The sequence below is a fragment of the Denticeps clupeoides genome, chromosome 15 (assembly GCF_900700375.1).
Source record: "Denticeps clupeoides chromosome 15, fDenClu1.1, whole genome shotgun sequence".
NCBI lineage: Eukaryota > Metazoa > Chordata > Actinopteri > Clupeiformes > Denticipitidae > Denticeps > Denticeps clupeoides.
In genome coordinates, this window is record NC_041721.1 from 19,695,657 (window position 1) to 19,712,582 (window position 16,926).

At 43.4% G+C, this 16,926-nt stretch overlaps 1 protein-coding gene across 1 annotated transcript in view; it reads left to right on the plus strand.

The window, feature by feature from the left end:
* The window catches only part of LOC114764578 (acid-sensing ion channel 4-A-like), a 28,960-nt gene that overhangs the window by 11,291 nt on the left and 743 nt on the right, over positions 1-16,926 (plus strand). Inside the window, exons 2-9 of the mRNA XM_028954309.1 lie at positions 9,369-9,513; positions 9,669-9,796; positions 10,185-10,338; positions 10,417-10,470; positions 12,906-13,059; positions 13,782-13,873; positions 13,969-14,048; positions 14,132-14,284. Coding sequence (XP_028810142.1) covers positions 9,369-9,513; positions 9,669-9,796; positions 10,185-10,338; positions 10,417-10,470; positions 12,906-13,059; positions 13,782-13,873; positions 13,969-14,048; positions 14,132-14,284 — 960 coding nt within the window. The remainder of the gene's footprint in view (positions 1-9,368; positions 9,514-9,668; positions 9,797-10,184; positions 10,339-10,416; positions 10,471-12,905; positions 13,060-13,781; positions 13,874-13,968; positions 14,049-14,131; positions 14,285-16,926) is intronic.

Sequence of the window (16,926 nt, forward strand, 5' to 3'; positions counted from 1 at the left end):
GACCAGTGGCAGAAACATTTTTGCTGCCAGAGAATGAATAGAGACAAAGACAGCTGCCAGGGATCAGGATGTCATTATGATGTGACCACACCACCAGCTTCCAGAAGGACACTTGCACACACATACAAAGAACGCATCTAACTGTGGTCAGATTCACTGAATCGCACTCTCAACCAAGGGCAAGGAACCAGCAATAAAACACACACTCATACTTCACATCAGCCCACATCAACTGACCCTCCTACAGAACCATTTTTATCATGATTTGTGTGTTTACATTCTCATTCCTCTAATCAATACAATGTTAGAGTATTATAGAAAGGTTAATAGGGTTTACAAATCATTGTTAGTTGTGGCCTAGTGGTTAAGGAAGCAGACTCATGATCAGAAGAATTCCGGTTCACGAGCTGCCAAGGTGACACTGAGCAAAGTACTGTCCCCACACACTGCTTCCCATGCACTTTTCATGGCTGCCCACTGCTCACTAGGAACAATAGGTTAAGTGAAGAGGACACATTTTGTTGTGTGCACTGTGTACTGTACTGTACAATCACTTTCACTTTAAAGCAACAAGGTAAAACATACATGCATCAGACTGAAAGAAAATTTTCCATTCACCTCCTTTTCTCCCCATGGGGTGGCGTATCCCTTACAAATGTATACTGCCATATACTAGAATTTATATTGCAATACATTGGTAAATACATACATGGTCATATATCCTATTTTATATACATTTACATTTTACATTTACAGCATTTATCAGACGCCCTTATCCAGAGCGACTTACAATCAGTATTTACAGGGACAGTCTCCCTGGAGCAATTTAGGGTTAAGTGTCTTGCTCAGGGACACAATGGTAGTAAGTGGGAATCGAACCCGGGTCTTCTGGTTCATAGGCGAGTCCAATAAGTTGGAAACACTGTACATTTTAAAGTTTGAATAGTCTGACACTCTAGAGAAAGTTTATTAATGTAATGATGGAGAAAAAGTAACATCCGCATAAAGGCTGACTTTATGTCTAGATTCCTGAATTTAATCAAGAACCTCTTCTTGATTGCCTTTCCGATGGCCTTTATTTCTTGAATCTTAATGAGAATAAGACGGAATGCACGCTGTTTTGTCCTAATGGTGGTAGCAGCCACACGCGTATATAGATCTTGCTTGAGAAATGAATGATTACAAAATCTAATCAATTTGGACCCAACTCTAAAATTAGACAATGTTGTAAGATCCGTGCTGTCCAAAATCAAGCCAGTCCTATCCAAATGCAACCTGGAAACAGTGATACATGCTTTTATTACTATAATTTTTTTGGAATTAGCCAGACATCTTTGACCCGCCTTCAGTTTGTGCAAATTCTCACAGCCAGATTTTTTACTGGTACAAAGAGACGGGAGCACATTACTTAAATTTTGGCTTCAAAATTTGTTTTAGAATACATTTTAAATACGTTGAATGGCTAGGCCCCTGCCTAGTTCTTGTTCTCTTCAGACTAGAGACTTTTATCTGTACCTAACTCACTATGAACTCAGAGGTGATAGGTGCAGTTGCAACTCCACGTCTATAGATTGACCTCCCTATCACCTTTAGGCAAGCCCCATCAATATCTTTTTTCAAAGCTTGTTTAAAGACTCTTTTTTACACCCTGGCCATCAACACTGTATGGGTGGTTTTAAGAGGTTTTGTACCAGTCTTATTATGTTGCGTCTTGTATCCCATTGTCTTTCAGGCTTACATTTTTTTTCGTTTTATTTAATTTGTTTTTACATTTCATTTTCTGTTATTTTACTTTGTGTGCTTTCCTTGCTAATGTTTGTTTTACCTGTATTGTACATCACTTTGGTCAGCTTTGTTGTTGTTATTAAAGTGCTTTATAAATAAATATGTATGGTTGTCACATGATTCCATCCATGTGACCGGGATCAACACGGAGATGAGGTAACGTGACCCCTATAAATTGAAAAGATGGCCACTGCCAGCCGCTCAGTCATTGATTGGCATTTGTCAGTTCGACTTGGTGTACAAGCATCGATGGTGATGCTGCCTCTTTAAGGGTCTGTACAGCCTTAGCCTTGTGTCTTTGTGGAGGCTCATAACCACAGTGCGTATGTTGTCGTTCAACATCATAACTCAAAGTAGGAAAACCTTTGCTTCGTATTTAATCGCCAAATGAGCTCTAATGATATTTTTGTGCTGTCCTTAGTCTTTCACCGTTTCATGTGTATTTATGCTTTTGTCTGTGTGAGGGTCCCTGTATTTTGTTAATTAAATATTACATCCTTTTCATTTCAATTGCATCCTTTCTTAAAAAGTAATTTCAAAGAAAGTCTACCATTAAGCGCTTCAATTGGAGACACTTTGGGACTGTGTCACATGATTCCATCCATGTGACTGGGAGCAACACGTAGATGAATTAATGTGACTCCTATAAATTCAAATCATTGATTGGCATTTATCAGTTCAACTCGGCTCCTTCTCCACCTCAAACCCGTAAGATTTATCCTGTTCATCTTCTCACCCCTTCATTCTTCCCTCACATCCTGTCCCTTCCCCAATCCAACCTATAATGCGAATTGACAACACCCGTGTTGTATTGCGGCTCACGTCGACTCTGGTTTGCATATTAAACCAGAGGAAACTTACCTGCCTCCTTGCGTCCAATCGCACCAGGGTTTCTTCAAATACGTGATTATGTTCTGGTCTTGCACTGGTCACATGCTGGCTACTCTATAAAGAAGTGGGTTATCAAAATGACCCCAAGATGACTGCACAATAAATACTCATCAATGAGGCAAAGGAACAATCTCTGTGGCTAATATTTGTGGTCATGAGTCTATGACTAAAACATTGAACAAGCAGGGTGTTTATAGCTGGTGGACCGAGATTCGGACCGGCAACCTTCTAATTATGAGGCCACTTCCTTAACTGCTAGGCCACCACTGCCCTACAAAACAGGATTATCTGTCAGGTATTGATAAATATAATATGCTTAAAATAATAATGTAAAATGCCAATGAAATATAACTCGGTGTTGAAGGGTGGTTAATCTGACTCCATTAATTAGAAGCAATGCATTTGAATGCATCTTATGTTACCTGGACATACAGAGGACATACTCTACAATAGAGTTTCTAATGTATTAACAAATGTAGATTACAATTGCAGTATGTAAATATTGTATGTGATATGGTTACAATGATACAGATAAAACCAAAGGAAAAAGAGAGGGTGAAGGATTGAGGAGGTGCAAACGCTCTACATTGGGAAAGAAAGAATAAATGAAAAAGGCATGTGAACAGTTTATGACAGCATGTGAACAGTTTGTGGTCGTAACTCAATGACTGACCAAAGATTTCAGGTCAGCGCTGATTATAATCACACTGTTTCTCCATTCACATCATATGACACAAATGGCTGGTCATGTGACATCCATGTTTTGTGTCATTGTAATTTGTAGCCAACTTCTGCTGATGTACAGACACTCTGATCCTGCAGAATTTTTTATAGACTTTGGAATACATCTTCTCCTCAACGACTGTAAGTCAGTTATTAAATTGGCATCACTGACACATACAAATACCCTAGTACCATGTCCAAATTAGAATTTGGGCTGAATTAATGAGGGCAAACCTTGAGTGTACACAACAGCACTGGATAAAACCATCCGCGACGCTCTGAAATCTCGCACCGCGACCTATAACGCGGGGCTCGCTTCCGGGGACATGGAACCATACAAGGCTGCGTCATACAGCGTCAGGAAAGCGGTGAAGGAGGCAAAGCAGCGCTACGGGAAGAAACTGGAGTCACAACTCGAACAGAGTGACTCTAGAAGCCTGTGGCGGGGACTGAGGACAATAACAGACTATAAAGCACCAACATCCGGTATGACTATCGCGGACGTGTCTCTGGCAGACGAGCTAAATACGTTCTATGCTCGCTTCGAGGCTGCAGCTAAATGCGCTAGCGATGCTACGGCTAGCGGCTCCAACAGCTGCAGACAGGAGGACACTGCCAGCACCGAGAACGCGTTCGTCATCACCGAGCATGATGTGAGGAGAGCCCCAAGAGAGTGAACACCAGGAAGGCAGCAGGACCAGACGGCATCTCGGGGAGAATCCTCAGAGCCTGCGCGGACCAGCTAGCACCTGTGTTTACAGAGATATTCAACCTCTCTCTATCTCAGTCGGTGATCCCCGCATGCTTCAAGGAGTCCATCATTGTTCCGGTCCCCAAGAAAACCCATCCTGCCTCCCTCAACGACTACCGCCCTGTAGCCCTCACCTCAGTAGTGATGAAGATCTTTGAACGGCTGGTCAGAGACTTCATCATTTCTTCACTACCAGATACACTCGACCCACTACAGTTTGCATACCGTCCCAACCGGTCCACGGATGACGCCATATCACATCTCCTCCATACTGCACTCACCCACCTGGACACTCGGAAGGGAAATTATGTTAAAATGCTCTTCATTGACTACAGTTCAGCATTTAACACAATAATCCCTTCCACATTCACCACCAAGCTGGAGCATCTGGGACTCAGCTCATCTCTCTGTCAGTGGATCTCCAACTTCCTAACCGGGAGACCACAGGCAGTAAGGATGGGTGGACATGTCTCAGCCTCCATCACTCTCAGCACTGGAGCCCCCCAGGGCTGTGTTTTGAGCCCCCTGCTGTACTCCCTGTACACCCATGACTTGTGCAGCCACTACTAGCTCCACCACCATCATCAAGTTTGCTGACGACACTGTCGTGGTGGGCCTGATCTCTGACAACGATGAGACGGCCTACCTGGAGGAGGTTGGAAATCTGGCGAACTGGTGCCAGAGGAACACTCTCCACCTGAACGTCAGCAAGACAAAGGAGTTAATAGTGGACTTCAGTACAAAGCAGGAGAGGACCTACCAGACCCCTGTCATCAACAGGAGCCCAGTGGAGAGAGTGGACAGCTTCCGTTACCTCGGTGTTAACATCACGCAGGACCTGTCATGGTCCTGTCACATCAACACCGTGGTGAAAAAGGCCCGGCAGCGTCTCTACCACCTCAGACGCCTGAGAGACTTCAGACTGCCCTCCAAGGTGCTCAGGAACTTCTACTCCTGCACCATAGAGAGCATCCTGTCGGGAAATATCTCAACCTGGTTCGGGAACAGCACCATGAAGGACAGGCGAGCCCTACAGAGGGTGGTTCGATCAGCCGAACGAATCATCCGTACCAAGCTCCCTGACCTTCAATCTATCTATAGCAAACGGTGCTGCACCAGGGCCAGGAAGATAGTGAAGGACCTCTCCCACCCCAACAATGGACTCTTCTCTCTGCTGCGATCAGGGAAGCGCTTTCGCTCCCTGAAGTCCAACACAGAGAGAATGAGGAGGAGCTTCTTCCCGCAGGCTGTCCAAGCTCTCAACAACAGTACATTGAACTCATGCACTTTCACCTCCAATCACTCCGGACTCTTTTGCACAAAACCACTTTGCACAAAACCACTTTGCACAAAATCACTTTGCACAAAATCACTTTGCACAAAATGACTCTGCGCTTTTAGGTCCTTACTGCTCTTTCTTTATGGCTCGTTCTTCTTTCTTTAAACACTGTAAAAACTAACTCATTTGCACACCTTCAGCCTACCAGTTACACATATTTTATGTTAAAGACGTAAAAGTGTAATACTTGGTTATGTTTGCAATATTTGCATATTGATTCACTGTTTACTTGCAACATTTGCAATACTGTGGTCTGTAGCAGTTGCAGAAAGCATTTCACTGCACATCATACCGTGTATGACTGTGTATGTGACAAATAAAATTTGAATTTGAATTTGAATTTGAATTTGGATTGCTGTCCAGTTGTGTATTATAATATGAGGTAGCATTTCAGAGTTCCAGCCGATGACTATCAGGAAGGATCAGCAAATGGCTTTTAAAGGATAGGCATTACAGGCCAAGCAGGGAAATGAAAGTGAAAGTGAAGTGATTGTCATTGTGAAACACGGCAGCACACGCGCACACAACAAAATGTGTCCTCTGCTTTGAACCCATCACCCTTGGTGGGCAGCCATGACAGTCACCCAGGGAGCAGTGTGTGAGGACGGTATATTGCTCAGTGTTACCTTGATGGATCGGGATTCAAACCGGCAACCTTCTGATTACACAACACACAACCATACCTAAAACTTGTGACCCTGAGTCACCTGACTCAGGTCATGGCTACGACCTTACCTACTGGTCTGCCAATCAACCAAACTGTTCATGGAAATGACACCATCAACACTTGGACACAGATGCAATTGATCTGACTGTCTGAGCTGTCACTCTCTGAACGGCGAAGCAGGATGGCCAAAGCACTCTTTATACATATCGCCATTTCTAGCCACTGCAGGACCACAGGCTATGGGAAATAGTAATATGTTAAATAATCTCACAAAGTGAAATTTTCATAATAGGGGACCTTAAAGACAATGACAAACAAGGCAATGGTGCCACCTGGTGGGCCAGAGGCTCCAGGATGTTAACCAGCCCTCAGCTGCTAAGACCCTATAAACATTTTTATCACTTTGATATTTTAAAATATTAGCAAAATAAAAATTCTCTCAATTCTCAAGAATGAGGGGCAACAGTCGTTCAGTTAAACCATCATTGTGGTACTACAGCTACACACACATTGACAGCAGTCCTTTGTTTTCCATGTGTTTTCTCTGGAACTTTTCCGGAAATGTAGTGCTCTCTGAGGGCTGCTGGAAGTGTGCTGTCTCCCAAAACATCAGTGGAAGCTATAAAGCCCGATGACTAAAAGGCAAACCCAGTTTCCTGAGCCTGTGAACCCTATTTAGTATTCCTCTCAGTCTGTCTCTTCGTATATTCATCCATCCATCTCCCCACTCTCTTCTTCCACCAGGAGCGAAGAGAAAATAGTGGAACTATTGAGCTGAGTGTCCTTAATGGTGGCCTCTGCACTGATTGGCCATCAATTCTTTATGGAAGCAGCATTATCTGTGTTCTGTGCTCTTCACATTAGCCTACATTCAGGGAAACAAACTCAGGACATACACACACACACACACACATGCACACAGGTCCATTTTATAGATGTGTGAACACCAGTGATAATAAAAAAATAATAATTTGCTTGACTGTGTGAGACCGTGACAATAAGAAAACTGAAGCGAATATTTACAAAGTATTTCGTTATTTTATATGTGCTCGGTTTTTCACAATTCATTATTAGTATGTGTGCGTGCGTGTCTGTAAAACTTGACACCTGATACTCATAGATGAACAGGCACACATACACAACACCAGACATCACATTCATTTCATTCATGTCTCATCATAACCACAAGGTCATTCTGGCTCAATATGCTGTCTATCATCCCTGCCAATAAAGCCTTTTTCATTTTCCCTCCTAGCTATAACTAGCTATGATCAATAAAATGAGTTTGGTGTTGACTGTGTGTGTTCCTGATTTTCAGATTGTGTTAACCTGTGTTGCTATGTGCAAATATACCCTGGTTTTGTCCCTGTCAGGTAATTCTCCACACAATGCTCACTGGGTGCCTGTCATGGCTGCCCACACATCACAAAGGGTGAACATCCAGGGTATGGACATTGAGGCTGTGGAGAGCTACAGGTACCTTGGGGTTCATCTGAACCACAAACTGGACTGGACTTTCAACACAAATGCACTTTATAAAAAAAGGCAGAGCAGGCTGTGCCTGCTGCGGAGGCTCAGGTCTTTTGGAGTACAGGGGCCACTCCTGAAGACTTTTTATGACTCTGTAGTGGCATCAGCCATATTTTACGGTGTACTATGCTGGGGCAACAGCTTCTCTTCTGGGATGGCCAGCTCTGTTCTAGCCCTCTGGACCTATTGGAGGTGGTGAGTGACAGGAAAATGGTGGCTACATTTACATTACATTTACGGTATTTGGCAGACGCCCTTATCCAGAGCGACTTACAACATGCTTAAGTTACCATCGATGAAGAGACCAGACATCAAAAAGCTGTCATCCCTGTTGGACAACATCCCCATGCAGGAAACTCTGACAGCACTGAGCAGATCCTTCAGTGGCAGGCTACTGCACCCACGATGTGGGAAGGAGAGGTCCAGAAGGTCTTTCATGCCAACCGCTGTCAGAGTGTACAACGCAAACACACACATCAAATACACCACAGTAGTTACCAATTGTACAGGTGTACCCATTGTACATGTGTAGATATTGATTGTACATTGTGTAGAAAAATACATGTACATATTTATTTTTTTGCTTCTTACCTTTGTTCTATCCACTTTCTGCCGTGACAAATGCAATTTCCAACTTGTGGGACTAATACAGGTTTATCCTATCCTAACTGTCTTACAATGAGCATCAAAATAAACTCATCTCCAGTCAGAAGGTCAAGGGGGGAGAAGCAATACCAGCCCTCCCTGCAGCCTCAACCTGGGGTGTGGTAAAGTTGGCATCCCATTGCCAACTTAATGAAGGAAAAGCAGCAGCAAGAGAAGAATGGTGAAAAAACTGAGGAGAAGAAGTAGAAACTAAGAAGCAGCAGAAACAAAGAATCAACTGAACCCCACTGGAGAGAAAAGACGAAAACAACGCAGCAACTTTTCCAACCTTCAGCCTCAACGACACCGTGCCCTCACGAGTCGACACGAGAGACCAGAAGCACAGCAGAAGTATTAACTGTTAATTGCGCAACTCTGCCTCCGTGGTAATTGTGAAGCCGAGCTGCCTTATAACATCATAGCCTTTTTACTAAATGTATTTATTTAAGGTCAAATCCGGCACATAGATAGCTGTATGAATGTGTGTGAATGAAACATACCTCCCTTTCTTCTTTTATGTTGTTTGTAATAGTTTTAGAACTTTCCAAAAAGGCATTTCTCCTAAGTACGTTGAATATCTGCATTAAATTCTAGGGTCCCTATACTGATAACGATCAGACCCGCTATAATTGGACTTAATTGAATTTCAAATTAATTAATTGAAGTTACTAACATGGACTTCTGATCATATTTAATTTTTTATGATTAAAATATACATGAAAATATACTAAGAATTAGCAGGTATTTTTGAAAAAAGAAAGACAAAATGACAAAAGAAATTCTCTATCTCTGCCCTTTTAAAGACGAGGGAAAGGCAAATGGGAATCAGGGGATGTCAGTGAACTCTGGTTCACATCTCTTCATATTTACAAATGGCTGTGTGGCATCATCCTTTTCAGCAGCATTTAAAACCACAGTGTTTCAGGCATATTGTATTTTGTTCAGTCTTTAACCCTGTATCTGCAACTTATTACTCCTCCATGGTGCAGCTTTGCAGTGAATTAGCTCATTAATCAACTGATTCCTATTTTGCTCAGGTCTACACGCGGTATGGGAAGTGTTACACCTTCAACGGGAACAGGTCATCGCCATGGCGGGCAAAGCAGGGTGGGATGGGGAATGGCCTGGAGATGATGCTGGACATTGAACAGGATGAGTACCTGCCTATTTGGAGGGAGACCAGTAAGCAGAGTTAAATTTTGCACTCATAATGTTTCACTTCAAGTAGTTTCTCTGTTTTTAATTAATTTGTTTAATGATTTAATTAAATCACTGCTTCTGATCTGATCGGTGGTGCCATGTATGAAGAAAAGCCTCTTCTCTCCTTCTTTGTTTAGATGAGACGTCTCTGGAGGCAGGAATCCGTGTGCAGATCCACAGTCAGGATGAGCCGCCCTACATTCACCAGCTTGGGTTTGGGGTGTCCCCGGGCTTCCAGACATTTGTGTCCTGTCAAGAGCAGAGGGTGGGTGTGCAAAGAAGCTTTCCATAGTATCCAAGTCATACTGTGCTGTAAGTGACAGTGCAGGCAAAGATGAAATAAATATTGAAGCTGCATGCAGTTTTCATAGATCACAAAAACCACATGCCCAATCCTCTTTGGATGAGTGTGTCCCACTCCATGAAGGACATGAGGCACAAGTGCACAATAAACGCACATTGTTTTATTATAACTTGATTTAAATATCAGATCTAAATGGCCTCAAAGGCTTACAATGATTGAACGGTGCTGCTGTTGCTTTTTTGTGTGTAGCCAGTTGCATTGTAGTTCCTGTTTTCTTGTCAGTCTCAAAGCTTGGTTCTGGTCATCCCAGTGTGGGGTTGTACTTTACGCCTCTGTATCTGTTGACCAGATCACCTACTTGCCGCAGCCCTGGGGACACTGCCGCTCCACTGCAGAGCAGGTCATCCCTGGGTATGACATGTACAGTATTAGTGCCTGCAGGCTGCACTGTGAAAGTGCACAGGTGCTGGCGGAGTGTAACTGCAGAATGGTGCACATGCCAGGTACACACACCCACACATGCAAAGCAAGGTGCAAAGTGACTGACTGTCAATTGGATTTTTAATCATGTTTCTCTGCAGGGGAAGCTGACATATGCACCCCCAGCAAAATAAAGTGTGTGGACAAGGCACTGGGTAAGACCTGTGCTTGTGTGTGTTTTCTGTGTGTGACTGTGCAAACCGTCAGACATAAAGAGACATACAGTATTGTTCAAAATAATAGCAGTACAATGTGACTAACCAGAATAATGCATTTTTTTGTATATTTTTATTGCTACGTGGCAAACAGGTTACCATTAGGTGCAGTAGATTCTCAGACAACAAACAAGACTGTGCAATTGGGTAATTAGTTGAAAGGAGTGTGTTCAAGAAAATAGCAGTGTGGCATCAGTGAGGTAATCAATTTTGTAAAAAAAAATGGTGTGAATCAGGTGGCCCCTATTTAAGGATGAAGCCAGCACTTATTGAACATGCATTTGAAAGCCTGAGGAAAATTATGTTGTTCCGAAGAACAGCGTACTTTGATTAAAAATTTGACTGGGGAGGGGAAAACCTATAAAGAGGTGCAAAAAATTATAAGCTGTTCAGCTAAAAGTCCCTCTATTAAAAAATAGGCATGTGCAGAAGAGGTTACAATTACAAAAGAATACATTGTAAGGGGCACCATCTACACACATATAGTTTTTATACTACACCATGCCTCTTCTAAAATCAGGGCTCAAATGAGGAGTAGAAAAGGTTAGTTTAAACAGAACATTTATTAAACACAAATCAAGAACTCAGAGCTTGGCCCACCCACAAAACCAAAAGAGTCAAAATGTCCATCAACCCCCACAAAAAAGTCAAAATGCTCCACTATTGGTCCTCCCGTGCTTATCTGTATCCTGGAACGGAGAATGAAGAAGAATGAAGATCCATGTTGCCGATGAGAACTTTCTCTTCCACACGTTCCCTTCCATGGCCGGTTTCTCCTGAGGTCGCCTACGGCCTGCCTCTCCACTCAAAATAGTCTCAGTAAAAAAAAAACAACCCGAAACAAATACTGTATTCGGTAAGTGACTGTTATTTCTTCTTTTCCTTTCTGTATCCAGCGTGCTAACATGCTACTGATCTTGTTTCTCGCCTGTTCTTTGCTCAGCCCCCCTGCTGGGCAGGCATCTCAACAATCATGACATTAGTTTTTAACTAAAATCAACATTTTCTTTATGTCTACTTTAAGTGGGTTACAACATCAAGTGGCCTAAAGAGAAATGGAGGAACATTTTGTGGACTGATGAAAGTAAAATAGTTATTTTTGGGTCCAAGGGCCACAGACAGTTTGTGAGTACTTAGTGAAGACAGTGAAGCATTGTCTGCTATGGTGTTGGGCCTATTTATCACATACCAGGGATCATGGATCAGTTTGCACATATCAAAATACTTGAAGAGGTCATGTTGCCTTATGCTGAAGAGGACATGCCCTTGAATTGGGTGTTTCAACAAGACAATGACCCCAAACACACCAGTAAACGTGCAAAGTCTTGGTCCCAAACCAAAAATAATTATATTATGGAGTGGCCAGCTCAATCCCTGGACCTTAATCCAATCAAGAACTTGTGGGGTGATATCAAAAATTCTGTTTCTGAAGCAAAACCAAGAAATGTAAATGTGGAATGTTGTTAAAGAATCGTCAGTGGTAGTAGCCTATCGTCGGTGGTAGTAGCCTAGTGGGTAACACACTCGCCTATGAACCAGAAGACCAAGGTTCAAATCCCACTTACTACCATTGTATCCCTGAGTTGCTCCAGGGTGACTGTCCCTGTAACTACTGATTGTGAGTCGCTCTGGATAAGGGCGTCTGATAAATGCTGTAAATGTAAATGAATCATAGAGTGAAATAACAGCTGAAAGGTGCCATAATTTGGTTGACTCCATGCAACACAGATGTGAAGTAAAAACAGTGTTCATACAACAAAATATTAGTTTAGTGATACACAGGATTGTGAATCACTTATAAACAAAAACGTTTGTACAATTTTTGGGGGTGTTTGTACATTTACATTTACAGCATTTATCAGACACCCTTATCCAGAGCGACTTACAATCAGTAGTTACAGGGACAGTCCCCCTGGAGCAACTTAGGGTTAAGTGTCTTTCTCAGGGACACAAATAAGCGGATTTGAACCTGGGTCTTTTGGTTCATAGGCGAGTGTGTTACCCACTAGGCTTCTACCACCCATGGTTTGAACAGTCAACGGCAGACACTGCTGTTGTTTTGAACACACCCCTTTCAACAATAGCCCAATTGCATAGCCTTAAGAGCGTGCATATCATGAATGCTGGGTCTTGTTTGTTGCCTGAGAATCTGAATCTACTGAATCTACTGAATCTACTGATAACTTGTTTGCCATGTAGCAATAAAAAATATACTAAAAACCTGGATTATTCTGGTTAGTCACATTGCACTGCTATTATTTTGAACAATACTGTACAATCCAGAATCACTTCTGATTGTAATGAAAAATTAGACAGATGTACATTACACACTGCACCAATGATGGCAAGCTTTGCCTGCTTGTGTTTGATTACAGCGATGCTCCAGAAGAATTCTGCAGACAGCTGCCACTGCGAAGTGCCCTGCAACATCACACGTTACACCAAAGAGCTCTCTATGGTAAAGATTCCCAGCCGGGGGTCCGTCCGCTATCTGTCTCGAAGGTACCACAAGACAGAGGAGTACATCAGGTTAGTTTATGTCTATAAATAAATAGGCTTGTATAAAAAGTTTTAAAATGATCTCTTAGCAGTCAGGTGATTGCTTAGTACACATTCCCTTATGGTCTTTACTCACTCACACACTCCATAACTGCTTAGTACCCCAGAGCCCTGGGCGTGTATTACACATAAACATATGCATTACTGTCTAAAAAAACATTTCAATAAAACAATGTGTCAATCTATTATTGGCACTTTGCAATTTTTTTGTGAAGTGAGGTTCATGACGTGGTTTTCCTGTTTGAATGGGAATTAAAATATTTTTGTTTTTTTATCGTTAGGGGAATTATAAATTGGCCAATGGCAGCACTGCCATTCACACAAAGCTTTCCAAATCAGTCTTACTTCTTTTCACTGATAACTGGCAATTGTGGTCATTATTTTGTCTATTCAGCACTATTGTGTTTTATATGAGCAAAATGAAAATGTCATTTTGGGTTTTAATACACAGTAAATGCAGTAATTATTCGTTTTGCCTTGTTTGGCTTTGCTTCTAGTCCTGCGTTCACCATGCTCACTGTAGAGACTAGTGTTATAATCACAGGTCCAGTAATGCACAGAATCGTTTCACGCAATATTATTACCGCTACTGCCATCTACAGGATTTTAGGAGGAAATGCTGCCGTGTCTGTGGGGAAATGTGTCTTTCTAACCTCTGCTTTCTGTTTTCTTTTTTTTTGTGTTCATTCTAGAGAAAATTTCCTTGTTTTGGACATTTTCTTTGAGGCTCTGAACTATGAAACCATTGAGCAGAAGAAAGCATACGACATGGCCAGTCTGCTGGGTGGGTCGCCTGAGCTGACGTGTGTGTTCTGCATCATGTGCACATGCTGTGTGTATGTTAGATAGGTCTGATGTATTTGTCTCCTCTTAACGCAGGTGACATTGGTGGACAGATGGCTCTTTTCATTGGAGCCAGCATCCTGACCATATTGGAGATCCTGGATTACATCTACGAGGTAATCTCTAACAATTTTATGCAACTTTAAACTCATGGTCTTTGTGAGAATTTCTGGATTTTACATCATTTTAACTCTGTAAGGTGGTGAAGTACAGACTGCAGAGGCTATATCAACCGCAAAAGAACATAAACCGGACACAGAGGAGCCAGAAACTTTGCACAGAACCAGGTCTGCACACACAGTTGACAGATGGCACCATTGCAACTGTGAGGCTGGAGGAGTCAAAGACCAGGGTGAGGAAGACAAACCTACAGCATAGAACCTGGTACCGGAAAGAACAGGGCATGAATTTGATTAACACTTCATTAATGGGCAGGGCATCTTGTTATTGAGGGCCCTCGCGCTCACTTCCTGCATTTATGGGTGTCATCAGAATCAGAATCGTATTTATTGGCCAAGTAAGTGCAAGCACATACAAGGAATTTGATTCCGGTAGATGGTGTCTCTCAAGTACAATGTAGGAAAAAAAAAAGAAAAAAAAAAAAAAAAACAACAACAATGTGCAAGGATGTGGTGTTATTGTACAAGTTGTGGATTTGTTTGTGATTTATAAATAACTATATCTACTTTTTATGAATAAATAGGCAAAAAAATATATATATACAAGTATATCCAAGTTAACATAAAGTGCATTGTGCAATGATGGAGGTGATTTACAGTATCAGCTGTTTAGGAGGGAGATGGCGAGGGGGGAGAAACTGTTCTTGTGTCGGCTAGTCCTGGTCTGCAGGCTTCTATAACATCTGCCAGAGGGCAGCAGGTCAAAGAGCCTGTGACCAGGGTGTGAGGGGTCTGAGATGATTTTCCCTGCCCGTTTCCTGGATCTGGAGAGGTACAGGTCCTGGATGGAGGGCAAGGGGGCACCGGTGATCCTTTATGCTGACCGTACAGTCCTCTGCAGTCTGATCCTCAATGACCTCCATGACCGCAGTGTAGAACTGGATCAGCAGCTCCTGTGGAAGACTGTACTTCCCCAGTTGCCTCAGGAAGTACATCCTCTGCTGGGTCTTTTTGAGGATGGAGGAGATGTTGGTCTCCCACTTCAGGTCCTAGGAAATGGTGGTGCCCAGGAACTTGAAGGTCTCCACAATAGACGCCGGGGTGTCTGATATGGTGAGGGGGAGCAATGTTGAGGGATGTCTCCTGAAGTCCACCGTCATCTCCACAGTCTTGAGCGTGTTCAGCTCCAGGTACCAGCCGCTCAACTTCCTGTCGGTATGCAGACTCATCACCATCCTGGATGAGCCCAATGACAGTGGTGTCGTCTGCAAATTTCAGGAGTTTTACAGTTGAGTTTCTGGAGGTGCAGTCGTTGGTTTACAGGGAGAAGAGCAGTGGGGAGAGGACACATCCTTGAGGGGCACCAGTACTGAGGGACCGTGTTCCAGAAGTGATCTCCCCCAGCCTCACTTGCTGCTTCCTGTCTGGCAGGAAGCTGGTGATCCACTGGCAGGTACCAGGTGACACGCTGAGCTGGTAGAGTTTGGAGGTGAGGTGTTCAGGCACAATGGTGTTGAACGCCGAGCTGAAGTCCACAAACAGGATCCTGGCATAGGTTCCCGGGCGGTCAAGATGTTGCAGGATGTAGTGCAGCCCCATATTCACTACATCATCCACCGACCTGTTTGCCCAGTAGGCAAACTGCAGGGGGTCCAGCTGGTGTCCCGTGATGTTCTTTAGATGGGCTAAAACCAGGCGTTCAAAGGATGACCACAGATGTCAAGGCGACAGGTCTGTAGTCATTCAGACCAGTGATGGTGGGTTTCTTGGGGACCGGAATAATGGTGGAGCGTTTGTAGCAGGTGGGAACTCCACTCTGTTAAAGATGTGGGTGAATATGGGAGCCAGCTGTTCAGCACAGGCTTTGAGACAGGAGGTGGAGACACTGTCTGGACCAGCGGCTTTCCTGGTCTTCTGTTTCTGGAACAGCCGACGCACATCTTCAACATGTATTCTGAGTTTCAGGGGGAAGGTAGGGGGGAGAGAGGTGTGATGGAGGTCGTTGTCTCTGGGGTGGGGTGGGTGAGGGGTGTGAATCTGTCCCTCTCAAACCTGCAGTAGAAGGTGTTAAATTCTTCTGCCAGGTCTTTGTTTGCTGCAGCAGGGGGAGGGGGTCGTCTGTAGCTGGTGAAGTCTCGCAGACCTCTCCAGACTGACGCAGGGTCGTTGGCTGAGAAACGTTCTTTCAGTTTCTCAGAGTAGCTTCTTTTAGCCACTTTGATCTCCTTGGTCAGCGTGTTTCTGGCTTGCTTGTACAGGACCCTGTCACAACTTCTGTAGGCATCCTCCTTGGCCTGGCGAAGATGCTGCAGTTTGGGACTGAACCATGGTTTATTGTTGTTGTATGTGCAGAAGGTCTTGGTTGGTACACACACATCTTCACAGAAACTGATATATGATGTCACAGTGTCTGTCAGCTCATCCAGATTTTTAGATGCAGCTTCAAAAACAGACCAATCACTGCAGCCAAAACAGTCCTGCAGTTCCTGTTTTGCTGCATTGGTCCACTTCTTCACAGTTTTGACCACAGGCTTGGCCCGTTTGAGTTGTTGCCTGGAATAAGATGGACCAGGCAGTGATCAGAATGTCCCAAAGCTGCCCGGGGAACAGAGCGATATGCGTCTTTTATGGTGGTGTAACAGTGGTCCAGTGTAATTTTTTCCCTGGTGGGGCAATTGATGTGTAGCATTTGCAAGCTGGTTATTACTAGATACCACTCCAGATTCCAACATTTGATTTCAGAGACTTTATTTATTCAGCGCTTTTTACAATGTATATTGTACAAAGCAACTAACAGAACAGTGCTCAAGGCCCCTAGTGAGCAGCCAAACGTTACACAAAAAAAAAATCTGAAAAGGGAAGAAACCTTGAGAGG